Here is a 15,571-nt window from a genome sequence, read left to right as displayed (position 1 = left end):
CTTGAGAGTTTATGACTTAACAGAGCTATCATATAATTAAGTGATAATGCTTATTAACATCCATAATTAATTATGTATTATGGAAGAATGTAAAGTAATTTGGGACACCCAGTGTTTTAATAGAATACAATTCACCTCATTTGTTTGTGCTAAAGAATCCAAAAATGTTTGGATGATATTGTTATTACTGACAATTATTTTTCTGAGGATTTATAGATCTTTCTAATTTAAAAAAGTTGCTGTTAGTCTTCTCATCTGGAAATATTAATAATTCTATTCTCCCCCCCATATGATTATTGGAAAATACGTGGTTTGTCAGCAGTATTTTAAAATTTAATTTCTGTTGTTATTCTTGCCTATAGGACACTTTATCCTTTTGAAGTTTTGATTCTCTGCTGAGTAAGCTGATTAAATGAGTTGTGTGAAAAACTAGAGATGAAGGGACAACATAATTTTATTTCTGTATTTTGGAAGCCTTTCCTAACAGTTAGCCAAAATTTTACTTCCCTGTGCTTTCATGAATTGTGTTGTGTTCCAGAATTACCTATGTGCCTGCAGAGCATTTGGAAGAGTTCAGAATGAGCTTAGCACAGCAGTCTGGAGGAATAATGGCACTGGATATTTTTTCTTCATACACCGGCAGGTAAGTGAAACAGTCTGTCTAGAGCTACAATGAATGAGTGATACAGCGAGTTTTAGAGGAGAGTTCTGAATCCAGAGTCAGGGAGAAATAGCAATGAGAAAGACTGAATTCCTTTCCCTCTTTAAAGATTTAAAAAAATATTTTAAAAAATTGAGGAGAAACCCTGTTACTTAAGTAATTATTATACAGTGTGGAAAATATATGAAAATTCAAATCAAGAAACTAAAATCATCTTTAATTATACCACTCAGTATAGCACTTTTAACATACTAAGTTTGGGGAATTCACCCCAGGTAAGAATATTATTTCATTAATTCCCTCGAACCTAGAATTTGTGTAGTGTTTTATCATGCTTTTTTTCTCTTTCATAAATGTTTTAAAAAATTTTGTATATTCCTTTCCAACATATATACAGGTTCAGAAACATTTTTAATGGTTATTTTTTACTCCTTTGGAGAATGTTGAGCTGAGCATCTTGGTGTATATGCGTGTTAGGAAGGAGAATGTGTAGCCTTTAAAGGCTCTTGATACACGTCATATTAAGAATCTTTAAATAATACAGGAAAAAGGGTTTTTTTCCCTTAGAAAAGTGAGGAACTAGGTTTTGATGCTTCTGCTGACTGAGTTCAGCACAGGGAGAGAAATAATGTTAAGCTGTTTTTCCATGAAGAATGTCCCATTTTACACTCTCAGCTATGTGCCTGTTTTTTTCACTTGCAGTAACAGCTCAGTACCAAATTTCTCTTTAAACATGCTGCAGAGAAAAAATGGCTTTTTAAACATTCTGAGGTCTTCTCAGAAGAATTCTTCTGTTCCTCAGAGGATGTCAGAACATCCCAGAACACCGTGGTGTTAGTGACTCTGCAGGTATCATGATAGCGCCTCATTGTTTTCCTCTACAAATTACACGTGACTGCAGCAATACAGAAGGCGTTAGGGAAGGGAAGTGTATGCTGTGTGTTTGATAAGTGGAAGAAATGCCGTGGCCCTTAGGGCCTTGTGAAATTTATGGGAATAGGAATATTCACTCCATCCTGTACAATACTCAGCCACACTCCACTCTAGAATTTCCATCTCAGGGTTAATGGCATGAATTGCTTATAGCTTCTTGGTGCTTCCTGTCAAAATGGTAAAAGCAGTCGTTCCAATGTCCCTCTGAAATATCATTTCATATGGCCTAATTAAAGAATATGCCAAGGTAACATCATATTCCTGTTAAGTCCCAGGCCTTGGAAGCATTCAAAAGTTATTAGAGAGAAAGAGCCACTTTCAGCACCGTGCTTCCTTCCTAGCACAGAAAGAATGACCTGAATTGTCCAGTGCTGTGACTACTTGCTTCACTGCAGAGAAAGCACATTTGCTATTAATATGAGGTGCTCAACAAAACAAAATGATCTGTATTTTACGGGGGAAGAATCTGCACCAGAGAGAGGTTCAGTAACTTACCCAAATTCCATAGCTAATAAGTGGCAGAGATTAGAATGTAAGCAGTCAGGCTCCATGTTCTTAACCATTGGATCCAAAAAAAGAATCGCTCAAGCCCAGTATAAAAATAATGGGCGGCATAGCCTGGAGGTTAAGAGTTCAGGTTTGTAGTAAGACGGCCTCAGTTCACATCTCACCTCTGCTACTTTACTGAGTGACCTTATGCCAGTTTCTTCACCTAGCACCTTTATGCAGATGTAAAGAGGGTTAGTTGCTATAGTTGACAGAAATTTCATCGATATTCAGCAGTTGAACACAGATGCAAAGAAGTCTAATTCATTCTTGGCTAAGTGAGTGCAGGAGAACGAGAACTGGTCCATCTACTCTTTGGAGCACACCACACTTGAGTCCTATAAACCATAATCTAAGATGAACAAAGAATAATCAGTACATTTAGAGGAGCATGTCTGGGTGAGTGAGGGATTCCAGATTATAGAATCATTTGAAGAGAATGGGGCTTTTGTATCAGGAGTCTGAGTATTAGTCGTCTTACAGCTAAAGAGGCAGGAGCTTTTGATACAGTTTGTCTGAGAGTGTTTCTCAGTGGCTCCCACAGCTTGGGCCTAGGGGTCAGATCCTCCTCCCACCCCATGGCTGTCGCTGAATATTTTAGGCACTCTTTCTAAATTCATTCTTGCCTGTCTTCCTTACCTGCTTTTTCTATCATGTTCTATTTGTGTTTCCAGAGGGTTAGGCCTAGTGTTCCCTTCTCTGCCTTGCATCTTCTGGATTAGGGCTTCACGCAGACTATCTGGTTCTCATCAGCTTCTTAACATCATTGTTAAAATCCCCCTTTTAGATCCACTCCCATCAGTCCTGTCCCACTGTCAGTCTGAGGCTCTCCGAACCCCACTGCATTCAGAGCTTTGTTCCTGAATTTGCACAGGAGGGACATTCAAACACACAACCGGTGGGTAGGACATATAGGCAGGTAGATTTCCTTTTAACACTTGAAAACAAAAATCTAGCATTCAAGTCAAAAAAAGACTGAGACATTCAAGGAGAGCCTGGACAGTTGCTTGCCAGAAATGTTGTGAAACATGTTCAAACACAGATGGGTTATTGGATTAGATGACTTCTGGTCTCAAAGTCTAGAGATTATGTAATTTGACAGAGTTCAATATTCTTGTCAGTGGAGAATGGATATAGTTTGAGCATACAGTCATGCACCTCATAATGACATTTCAATCGATGATGGACTGCGTGTATGATGGTCCCATAAGATTAGTACCATGTAGCCTAGGTATGTGGTAGGCTATACCATCTAAGTTTGTGTAAGTACGCTGTATGATGTTCACACAACAATGAAATCACCTAACGACACATTTCCCAAAAAAGTATTCTCGTTGTTAAGTGACGTATGACTATACTTTCTTTAGATTTTTCAGTTTCTATAAAAATCAACTGCAAACATTTATTGAATCAGAATTTTTATAGCTTTCCCTGCTTTCACATGGATATGTGGACATATTTCTATAGAAATTTAATTTTTGCTAACAACATAAGGACACAGCGTAATTGATTTAACCATTCTCTATTACCCTTACAATGTCATTTGTTGATGCAAAGTATACCTTTGGAAAAACAAAATATTACTTTATATGGTTATCATTTTGCAGTCAGTTAATAGACTGGACACATTCTGTTACATGCCTGACATTTGGCAAAATCTGAATTCCTACAGAAGTTGAAAAGTGACCTTGAACCCAGATGCATTGTAAACTCCTTGTAAGGAGTATTCTGTGTGTGGCCCATCTGGATGGGCTGAAGCTGGACCATAAATGTTTTCCATCTTTCTTCAAAAGTTGAAGGGCAAGTGTTGGTCCATCCTTAGGAAGCAGAGATGCCAGACTTCTGGCACACTTGATGACAAATTCTTTCAGGGCGGGGCTCGATCAGTGCTGTGCTAGCTTATAACCCACATGGTGTTTCTACTTTCTTGCACGTGGTAGGTATGTAAGAAGTACTTGTTGAATAGTTGTTCTTTAAAATTCTGGCATTTGTCCCCTTCTTCTGATTCTTTTTTTTTATTCTCCTATGTTTCGTCAGGAAAGAAACAGACTAGACAAGACTCTTAGTATTCATTTATATCTCCAGACTAAGTAGGGTAGATTGATTCTAATATAAGTTTTTTGTTTTGTTTGATCAAGTTTTCTTTTCCCCTAAATGTAAAATGTTATATACTTATTGGCCAAGTATGGTGAAAATATAAAGCAGTTCTGCGTTGTTAGCCAAACCAACAAAGTACGTATAAGACAGTCTTGCGTGGTTTTACTAGGATTTGGAGTACTCACTGTGTAATTCTTTAACAGAGACATTCCAGAACTGCCAGAGCGAGAAGAAGGAGAGGGAGAAGAAAGTGAACTTGAGAATGCAGCATATAGCAACTGGAATCAGACCAGGCGGTAAGGACTATTTCTGTCTTCTGCCTACTCAGTGTTTAAAGATAGGGAGGTCTGGTTTCAAGTACTGGATTGCAACTTCCTACTGTGACATTGGGTAAATCGTTTAATATCCCTTACCCTCCATTTGTTCATGTGCACAGTGGAGTATCTAATGTGTATCACTCAGGGTTAAAATTAACATATATGCAAGGATTTGGCACATGGTAGGGACTAAATAAAATTAACTAGAGAAAATTATGCATAAGTAGTTGGAATGGATAATATTTTCAGTAGAGCTTGATCTTAGATATACTGCTACTGCTAATTTAAGTTTTCTCTAGCATTTGTAGAAACTCAAACATACATATTCAGAATGCACACGTGTGTGTATTTGTGTGTGTGTAAGTAAGCATCTTGTTATCATAGGCTGTGGTTATTCTAACGCATGCTCTGTTTAGAATTAATTTCAGATATAATAGAAAAGATGACTTTCCAAAATATGCTTAGATACATCACTAAGACATATTTTTGTATTCATGTGGAGTAAAATAAAATTTAGTTTAGTAAGAATTTATCGAGTCCTGATTATAGACCGAGACAAGAGGCAGATGATTTTGTGAAGAACAGGGAAGTTTGACATAAATACTGCCTTCAAGGAAGTTATAATGTACTTGGGTGGGCAAGATGTGGAGACACACAGAATAATTAAAGAAAAATATAAGGTATTTTGCATTAAGTGTAAAATGTAAGTAATCATTGAACATTCCCTCTAAACAGATCTAAAGGTGACCGTGAAAATGGTGCCTTGTACTTAGTCAACACTTAGTACTTATGCTCCAGTGAATAAATAGAATACTAAAGACAGAAAACTTTCTATTCAGAGATGTAATACATTTTGATGATTTTCCTTGCTCACAAATGAACTTAAGGCTCTAGCCATCGCATTTAAACATTTTCTAGGGTGAGTCACAAAGTATAGAAAACATTTTATGTTACTTTCACAAAAAAACAATAAGTATTTCCAGCCATCTAAAATGACTGTTTGATTTGAGTTCTTTAAAGCCTGTTTATTCTGCTTAAAGAAATCAGGGTCTCTGTACAACATTACCCACACTGAGGACAGAATATAAGTGCTAGATCTGTGGCAGAAAACATATTATAAGATGTTAAGTTTCTTATTTATTTGAGGATGGAGACAGAAGTAAGTTATGAAATTATTTTGCAGCTGGTGATCAAGTGATAAACTTGAATTTTGTTGGAGGACAGTAATCACAGAAAAATAAAAAGATAGATGGCCAGTTTTAATAACATTTTAGGAGGGAAAGTAATTTTTAGACGATAATATGCAAAATGTCTAGAGTCAATAAGAGCCATGTTTGAATTCCCATTTTGACACTTTCTAAGACAAGTTTCTTAATCTTTGCTAGGTCTCAGATACTTCATCTGAAAAATGGGATTACTAATAGAACCATTTAAATTTGGGGGAGAATTCAGTGTGATAATGCGTGTAAAATCGTTAGCGCAGTGCCTGGTACAGAGTGACCACGCACTCGGTGGTTGGCCTTGTCAGTCATCATCATCATCATCATCAATAACTAAGCAAATAGAAAGTGTTGAACACAGGAATCATTGTGAAATTTTCTTATGAGAAAGAATTGAGTGACACTTCTGGACTGGAATATTTTTCTACTTTTATCCCCAATTTTAACCTTCACATCAGCCTGAGAGATGTCTCTAAAGATGGTAACTACCTTGGAGCTTCCATAAATCTTAAAGAAGGTACCCTGCACTATGATGTATATAGAAGCACTAAGGTACTCTTAGGGGGAAGTTCATAGAATATTAAGAGGACACTTAGCAAGATAACCAGAGCTTTTAGTAAGTGAGGAGCAAGTGTGATGAATATGCTTTACAACGTTGGAAACATGATGGGACATTCTTTCATGCAGTCCAAATAAATTCACTTTGTCTGGAAATAGAGAATACTTTTTAGCAAAGTGTAAATTTTAAGATTATAAATAAGCTGTGTTACTCTTTTATTTTTCATGTGATTTTATTTGCATAATTAATATCATTACTGTATGTATCATTTTCCAGCTTGCTTACTTTTCTCTCAATCCAATGCCTTGGGGATCTATCATGTTGATACTTAAAGATCCAATTACTCAATCTAGTCGTGGCAGTGCATTTCAGTATATGAATATACCACAGTTTATTCCCAGCTTGATATTTGAGTAGTTAACAGACATTCACTATTATAATAATTCTGTGCAGTAACTATGTTTATTTCCTTATAGTTATATATGAGAATTTGTCTAGGTGTATATCCAGAAGTGGAATTGCTGGCTCTTAGATTTAAATGTATTATTTACTTTATTAGAAGTTGTCAAATTGCTTTTTAAGGTGGCTGTAGCAATTTTTACTCCTGTTTCCAATATGTGACTGTTCCCTTTTCCCCACAGCCTTGTTACCGCATTGTATAATCATTAAAGAAATTTTTGTTGTCAATCTAATGGGTAGAAAATGGTACCTACCTTGTTTTAATGAACAATGTGTATGTATAACAGAATTGAGGTGGTGGGGTACACTTTTGCTCATTTGACATACGGATTGAGTTTTATATCTTACATTACTTCAGTAATCATAATCATCATCATAAGAGTAATAAAAGATTTGTTGATCACTTACTATGTGCCAAAGGTTTGTTTTGCCCTTTACATGTATTCATTAATTTAATCCTCACAGCAACTCTCTGTTGTAGAGACTCTTATTGGCTCCGTCTCTCAGCTGAGCAAAGTAAGAGAGAGGGTCACATGAGTGTTAAGTAGCAAAAGAGCAGGACTTGAATGCAGGGACTCTGGGTTCAGAGCTCGGGCAGGCTGGCCTCAGACCTCTGTTTTACTCTGCTTTTCTGAATTTCATTCTTTTTAAACCTACCTGTAGGTCTCAGGAAAGAATACCATTTTTCTATGATACTAAGTCTGAATGTGTTCTGTAAAAGTTTCCTTTTATAGGTTTCCCTTTCTTTCCATGGAATGTTTACCGTGTTCTGTTCAGTGAAAGGACACTGAGTCTGGTTCCTCAGCACTGTGCTCATTTTGACAGCTCTGGCTTTTGTTATCTTGTCCAGTGTTGTAAGGAGTTACAGCCTTTCTTCTAGGGAGGGTACGTGAAAACACTTGCTCTCTGTGCCAGACCCTGTGTGGGCATGTGGTGCTCTTATCAAAAGATCGTCTGTCTTCTCTGTGCCTCTTCTCTTCTCTGTAAAATGGGGCTGAGAGGAGTATCCACCTTGGGGCTGACCTCATGGGCGAGTGGTTAAGTTTGCGTGCTCCACTTGGATGGCCCAGGGCTTTTCCAGTTCAGATCCTAGGCGTGGACATGGCACCGCTCATCAGGGCATGCTGAGGTTGCATCCCATGTGCCACTAGAAGGACCCACCACTGAAATATACAACTATGTACTGGGGGGATTTGGGGAGAAAAAGCAGGAAAAAAAAAAAAAGGTTAGCAACAGTTGTTAGCTCAGGTGCCAATCTTTAAAAAAGAAAAAAAACAATAAAAGCATTTAGAAGAGTATCCACCTTGTGGAATGACTTAAGAATTAAATGAAAGTATGTGTAACTCACTTAGAGAATGATGCTGAGCACATGATAAGCCCTTAATAAATGTTTGCTGCTACTGCTATTTTTATTATTCAAGAAATCATAACCACTTTCTAATTTATGCCAACCACGGAGAACCCTGGAAGACATTTTCTTTCAGCCTTCTTTTATTTATTTTTTTCCTTTTTAAGGAAAGAGTTAAGGAGTCCCACCTATGAATTCTAGACTCTGGCTAACTTGACTGACTTCTTTTTTTTCCTTTTTCTTTTCTTTGAGGAAGATTAGCCCTGAGCTAACGACCACTGCCAATCCTCCTCTTTTTGCTGAGGATGATTGGCCCTGAGCTAACATCCGTGCCCATCTTCCTCTATTTTATATGTGGGACGCCACCACAGCATGGCTTGACAAGTGGTGCCATGTCTGCACCCGGGATTCAAACTGGTGAACCCCAGGCCGCTAAAGCGGTGCCTGCGAACTTAACTGGTACACCACCGGACTGGCCCCTTGACTGACTTCTTTATTTTGCCATTTTACCTTAGGAACTGCTTTCAGAAACAAGGAAAGGTCTTGGTTCTCATCTTTCATGAAATTCCTAGAGTGAAAGGAAGGGTGATTCAGATTTTAACTAGTTTAAACTATTCACACCAATTTTAGAAGGTTGCAGATCACTGTGAGACCCTTTTAAACTAAACAGGTAGGGTCTCTGGGATTATAGACTTCCAATAACAAAAAAAGCGTGACCAAAGAAAAGCTGTGTCTCCTCCTCTGTCCTCTTCTGACCCGTTGCCCACCGTCTCGCTCCGGCTGTGGTGCCCTTTTGTCCCCAGCATTTTCTTGCTGGGGCCTCCCTCATTTCAATGGAGTCCTTACTCCGCCTTTCCTCTCCTCTGGGAACACCTCAGATGTCAAGGTTGAGAGCATGTTTGGACCATGCCTTCTTTCCCTGTTTATTGTCCCCATTGTCTCCCTTCCTGCACATGGAACAAATTGCAGTCTCGTTATCTGCCTCAGAGCTCTCTGCTTGGTATCTCCGTTTTCTTCCAGTGCCCTGAGTGCTCCCTCATCGTGGCCAAGCATCTCACTGCAAATCACCTTATTGTTATAGCTCAACCTTCCACAAGGCGTATACTTTCAATTCATTCATATCACTTAGAGCTATTTGCAGTTATTATATATGAGTTCATGTGTTTATTTTGTGGGTAGGGGAAGTGCATTCAAGGCAGAGGATGTAGCGAGTGCCAAGGCCCCGAGGCAGGAGAGCATGTCTGGTGAACTTAAGGAGCAGCAAGAAGAGGACATGGTAGCTGGAGTGGAGAGAGGACAGCAAAGAGCCATGGGCGATGTGTTTAGGGAGGTGGGGGTGGGATTACATCACCTAGAATCTTGTCAGCCACCACTCGTCGTGCCCTGACTGCTAGTTACCATGTCTTCCTTGGCAGGAAAGACTTCTGCAGAGGTGAGCTTCTGACATAGCATGTGCAGGAATGTTCTTTCTCTCCAGTGGGTTGCTAAAGTTAGAAGCTACTGTCTGGTCGGGGGTAGCTGAATTTCTTGATTACTTATTGTCTGCAATGTTAGAGCTCCTGGAAAATGGTAGTTTTATATTGTCTGTGCCCCAGCCTGGAGTTTGAGGCCAATATTTACTTGTAATAAATTAACTTAAAAAATACATTAGTGTTTATCAGACTCCATATACACGTAATTGGGAAAGTATTTAAAACTATCTTGTTACTCTCGTAAAACTTTAATAAAGTGAACAAATAAGATTTGCAGAAATTAACATATAACTGCATTTTATTTCATTGTGTTTTTAAAAATTTATTATTTTCTTAAATCATTTGAACCGTTTTTAAGTGCACAGATCAGTGGCATTAAATACGTTTACATTGCTCTGTAACCATCACCACCATCCATCTCCAGAACTTTTTTCATCTTGCAAAACTGAAACTCTGTACCCGTTAAATAATAACTTCACGTTTTTCCATCTCCCCTTCTCCTAGCAACCACCATTCTACTTTCTGTCTCTATAGATTTGCCTGTTTTAGGTACATCATATAAGTGAAATCATATGATATTTGTCCTTTATTTCACTTAGCTGGCTGATTTTACTTAGCATAATGTTCTCAAGGTTCATCTGTGTTGTAGCATCTGTCAGAATTTTCTTCGTTTTTAAGGCTGAATAATATTCCATTATATGTTATATCATTTCGTTTATCTATTCATCTATAGATGGACACTTGAGTTGCTTCCATCTTTGGATATTTTGAGTAATATTTCTGTGAATATAGTTATGCAAATGTCTCTTCAAGACCCTGATCTGAATTCTTTTGGGTCTATACCCAGAAATGAAATTGCTAGATCATATGGTAATTCTATTTTTAATTTTTTTGAGGAACTTCCATATCGTTTACCATAGTGGCTGCAACATTTTACATCACTACCCACAGTGTACGAGGGTTCCAATTTCTTTACAATTTGTCCTTGCCAACACATTTTCTGTTTTTTTGATAGTAGCCGTTCTAATGGGTATGAGGTGGTATCTCATTGTGGTTTCGATTTGCATTTCCCTAATGGTTAGTGATGTTAAGCATCTTTTCATGGGTTTAGGGGCCATCTGTATATCCTCAGAGAAACATCTATTCAAGTCTTTTGCCCATTTTTTAATCAGGTTGTTGATTTTTTTGTTGTTGAGTTTTGGAGGTTCTGTATATGTTCTGGATATTAATCCCTTATCAGATAGGTGATGTGCAAATATTTTCTCCCATTCTGTGGGTTGCCATTTTACTATATTGATAGTACCTTTTGATGAACAAAAGTTATTAATTTTTCTGAAGTCCAATTTGTCTATTTTTTCTCTTGTTGCCTATGCCTTTGGTGTCATATCCAAGAAATCACTGTCAAATCCAGTGTCATGAAGCTTTTCCTCTGTGTTTTCTTAGAAGAGTTTAAAATTTTATTTGTTTTTTATAGGGTTGAACTTTGGAGAGAACCAAGCAAATCCTTGGGCATCAGCATTGTTGGTGGACGAGGAATGGGGAGTCGTCTAAGCAACGGTGAAGTGATGAGGGGCATTTTCATCAAACATGTTCTGGAAGATAGTCCAGCTGGCAAAGATGGAACCTTGAAACCTGGAGATAGAATCGTAGAGGTACCCTCCAGTGAGCTTTCTGTGCTAAATTCTTCACCTTTTCCATCCTCTTTCTGAGGGAATCATCATCTTTATGCTGGTTACTTGACCCTACATTAAAGTAAAATGTGTTTGTGGTTAGTGCATTTCTTTCTTATTTGTTTATTTTCATCCATAATTTTTCTCTGGTGACAGATAATCTGGTGACAGATTATGTATCTTCATGTATTGGAGGTATAACCTACAATTTTAAATAAAATTTGCCCTGAAATAAAATCATTAAGTTCTGGTTAAAAGAACAAAGCAAATTTCTTGAGGAAATAATCGAATTTTTTAAAATGCTCTATACACATACCAAATGTGTACATCATAATTAAGTTCTCCAATGTGATTTTATTTCAAGAAATACTTATTGTCATTTCATTGTAGATAAATGTTGTTGGATGAGACTTTTCCGCGTGAGTCTTTTTGGTGAAATCTTTTATGCTAAGACCCTGATTACCTTTCATATAAATGCCCTCCGCCCCAAGTCCAGGCTGGAATTTTCCTCCTTCTCAGTGCTGTGCCCATTCCTCACTGAAAGGTGTGTGTATGTGTGTGTGGGTGCATGCGTGTGTGTGTGTGCATGCACATCCGTTTGTGTACACATGAACGTGTACTTTGTTATGTGTGAGAGAGAAACGTTTGGTCAAATTGAACCTGATCCCTCAATTCAAGGCCAGGTTTAGTATTTTAAATAGATTCTTCTCTCACACGTCGCTCGCTCATTTACTCAACAGATCTTCCTGGAGCAGCTGTTGCCTCAGAGGTGCGACACCAGCCTGTGGCTCCCACAGTAAACAGACACTGCACCTGCCTGTCAAGCAGGGCAGACGTGACAAAAATCAAGTCACCTCAGAACAGTGTGATGAATCATTTGATCAGGATAAGCGTAGTTTTAGTTAAGAGGGTAGAGGAAGGGCTGCCTGACCCGGATTTGCTGAGTTGTCAGGATTTATAGAGTAAACTAAGAGAGACAACGTCCAAATACAAACCAATCGCTTTGTTACTATAATGACCATTATAATTACTTTATACAAGCGACTGTCTCATTTTCTATGTAACTTACACATTAAAATGCCTTAATTATGTAGAAGGTATCCACCACGACTTTAAAATAAACATTTGCGGGATTTATTTATTGGCTGACTGGTTAGTTGGTTGTCTCTGAGAGCTGAAGAAGGAAGATTGATGCTTGAGAGAAAGCAAAGGCCTTGTCTGTTGTTTTTCCTCCAACCATTTATAAGAAGAATGATGGGCTTTTTCTCTCTTCCTGCATCCTTACCTTTCATTCGATGATATCTTAGCCCCTTTTTGAAGAACTGTTTTTAATTAGAGCACTAGTTAAAATTTCCAATTTTAAATTGTCACAAGGCAGTTTACTTTAAGAATACTTCGCTGTTAAATACCTTTGACCTATGTAGAAAAAGAAAGAAATATTTATAATTATTTCTAGAGAGGATTGATCATAGTTTGTACCAAAATGTTGTTAAATGTATTAAGAGAGTTAAGGCATCATTTTCGAATTGAAAAGAGCGGATTTTTTTGTGTTGTAAAATACTATATGCTGTTTAACAATGGTTTGTTGAGTGCTGTTCTGTACAGGGGCTTTTCTAGTAAATAAGAAAGCCTTTGGGCCTCTGCAGTCATGGGGATTCTAAAACATGTCTCTCTTAAGTCTGGGGGCTTCCTGAACATTTCTTTCTGAAAGTGTCTGTAGAGTAGATGAATAGAGCCTTGCAAAGTATTTCATTCTAGATAGAGCGTTCTTTGGACTTGAGCAAAGATATTTAACGTCCTCCTCAATTTTCCCACTAGTGGAATGTATAGTACATGTGGTTACTAACTTAATCTACAAAAAGTTAGTAGTCATTTTTAATAGGCACTGAAAGAGACGTTATGTCATCTAAATATCAACCTGAGGGAGGTTTTAAATTAAACGTGTATAACTCTTTGAAAGGTGATAATGTTCTGTGCAGAGATCTAATAATTAATTTTCTTTTCCAGAATTGTGTCCACTCTGATTTTACTATTTTGTTGAATGTACCATATTGTCGTAATTGGAAATAATGAAAGTACCCTGTAGTTTTCTGGCAGGATTAGCATTTGGCCTTTCAACCTCTTTTTCCTTCCTATTCATGAAATGCATAAGCTGACCCAGACAAGCCATGGTCAATAAAAAGTTAAAAAAATAACTTCCCTTTTCAACCTGTTTATGTAAGAATTACTAACAAATACGCACAATTTCTTGGCTTCCAGCTCCTGTCATGTCTACTGCAAAGATTCTTTTGCACAACTAACCTTACCATAACTGGATTTTTCTGAACATCAGAATTTTGTTTTTAACTTCAAGCTTCCCTGTACAGAGAGAAATACACAAACCATCACCTACCCGCTTCCTAAACCACTCAATAATGAATTGGAAGAAAATTTGTACGGTGACTTTCATGATGAAGATAGTGTAGCCAGGCATTTCCCTTATATTATTTCTTTAATGATGCTGATTTATTAATTTAAAGGAACAACTAAGCAGTGTAAGGAAAGCGGAAGCAGAGCCTTCATTCCAACTGATTATTATTTCAGTTGATTATTGGAGATAGAAATCAGTGTCCAAAATAAGGAACCACAAGTTTGTTGGACAGATTAGAAGTTCTGGAGCCTCATAAGTAGTCTCAGTTATTTTTGATTCTGGAACAGATTTTCTAGGAGCTTCACCCAGGATCCTCAAAACTCCAGATCCACAAATTGTTCTGTTGTTCTATAGCTTCTTGAAATTTTAAGCTGAGGCCTTCCATTGCAGGTGGATGGAATGGACCTCAGAGATGCAAGCCATGAACAAGCTGTGGAAGCCATTCGGAAAGCAGGCAACCCTGTAGTCTTTATGGTACAGAGCATTATAAACAGACCAAGGGTAAGCGAACACAAAGGGCAAGGTAGGCATGTCCAAACAGTGTTCAACTTGGAATCTAATGTATCAAGGGCCAAGTTGTCTCTAGGAGCAAAGATAACGAGTCTTGAAATCTCAGGAGACTTGTGAAAAGTTTGTTTTGCTTTTTTTTTTATTGAGTTCCTAGAAATCCCTTCTACCATGTTTTATAAACATTTGAAATCTGTTGAAAACACACAGAAGTAGGATTCATTGGTGGCCACAGGTATCTAGATGGATAATTATTAGCATTCTCTGTAGTCACAAGATACATAAGTTGTTAAGAGGAGTGTGGTGTGGTCATTCAAGTTAATAGTTTGTGACCTCTAGTGGAGTCCCTTAGAAGCAAGAGAGATTACATTTTCTTTATAAATTTATCTCTAGACAGAATTTCCAGCTTGTGCAATCCCATGATCACCTGTGAATGATCTTTAATGCGTTTGTCTATCCCACTGAACGTTAAATTTCCACATGGTGGATTTTATTTAAGCTGTATGTTTATATCCTAGTGATTTCATAACTGCTGTTTCCCAGCCGCAATCACTATGTAGCTCTTCATCGCTCTATAGCCCCTGGTGGACAGAAATCTCACCCATTTTACCATCAGTCAAGCCAGGTAAAATGACTTTAAAAAATATTGTGGCAAGTATAAATGCATTTAGTGAATGTTGTTGATGGAGAAGATACTAAATGAGGCTTTGTGTATTTGATATACCCTAATGTTGCTGAAGATGAAAATTATGCCAAGAGTGTAAAACTCTTTTTCTATTCCTTCTTTATGCCTCAGTGAAAAAAATTCTTTTCAGGTGCAGCCATTCTGCAATATACTTGGGCCACACAGCCCTTTGAAAATTCTTCAGAAACATACACATTCACTGAAAAGTTTGCACACCATTGCAGGAGTTTTCTAGATGTACTGAAGCTCACAGAGAGGTTCTACTTCTGGATTTAAGAACCCTTGTACCAATTCTCTTTGAAATACCTACTTTTAGCTTTTAGGGTTGGTTGTCTTTAATAGGAAAATGTCAGCATATGTGAGGGAATTAAAAGAACCATCTAAAACTTAAAATAGGTAATTTTATGCATAAAATACATTTAATTTTAACATTAAGAATTTAATATATCAGTACTCAAATAATGGAAGGAAAGTAGCAGACAGCTCTGTGGAAGAGATCAGTAAAAGTAACTTGTCAATATTCTGTGCCACAGAAGATAAAGTGACTAGATTCATCCTACTGGATCTTCCTTTTATTGTCAAGACAGGTGTAGCTCTGGTCTGGGTTCTCTGTAAGAAATGAATTTAGTAGTTCTTAATGTAAGCAGTTATCTTCACATCTGCAGTTTTTAATCCTTCGGTTGTTTA

At 37.5% G+C, this 15,571-nt stretch overlaps 1 protein-coding gene across 11 annotated transcripts in view; it reads left to right on the top strand.

Moving 5' to 3' along the window:
* MPDZ (multiple PDZ domain crumbs cell polarity complex component) overlaps window positions 1–15,571 on the top strand; it is a 130,235-nt gene that overhangs the window by 77,045 nt on the left and 37,619 nt on the right. For 9 of the 11 annotated variants that reach the window (XR_006889085.1, XM_046664552.1, XM_046664557.1 and 6 more), the window contains 4 exons: window positions 539–643; window positions 4,441–4,533; window positions 11,087–11,264; window positions 14,083–14,193. Coding sequence is in view for 10 of the 11 variants with exons in the window: in XM_046664552.1 (XP_046520508.1) it covers window positions 539–643; window positions 4,441–4,533; window positions 11,087–11,264; window positions 14,083–14,193 (487 nt within the window). In the remaining variant the exon portion in view is untranslated. The remainder of the gene's footprint in view (window positions 1–538; window positions 644–4,440; window positions 4,534–11,086; window positions 11,265–14,082; window positions 14,194–15,571) is intronic. The other 2 variants (XM_046664558.1, XM_046664554.1) reach the window with 1 other exon arrangement.

This window comes from Equus quagga, chromosome 6 (genome assembly GCF_021613505.1).
Source record: "Equus quagga isolate Etosha38 chromosome 6, UCLA_HA_Equagga_1.0, whole genome shotgun sequence".
Taxonomy (NCBI): Eukaryota; Metazoa; Chordata; class Mammalia; order Perissodactyla; family Equidae; genus Equus; species Equus quagga.
Note: the sequence above shows the minus strand (reverse complement) of the source record. Positions and strands in the feature narration are given on the sequence as shown.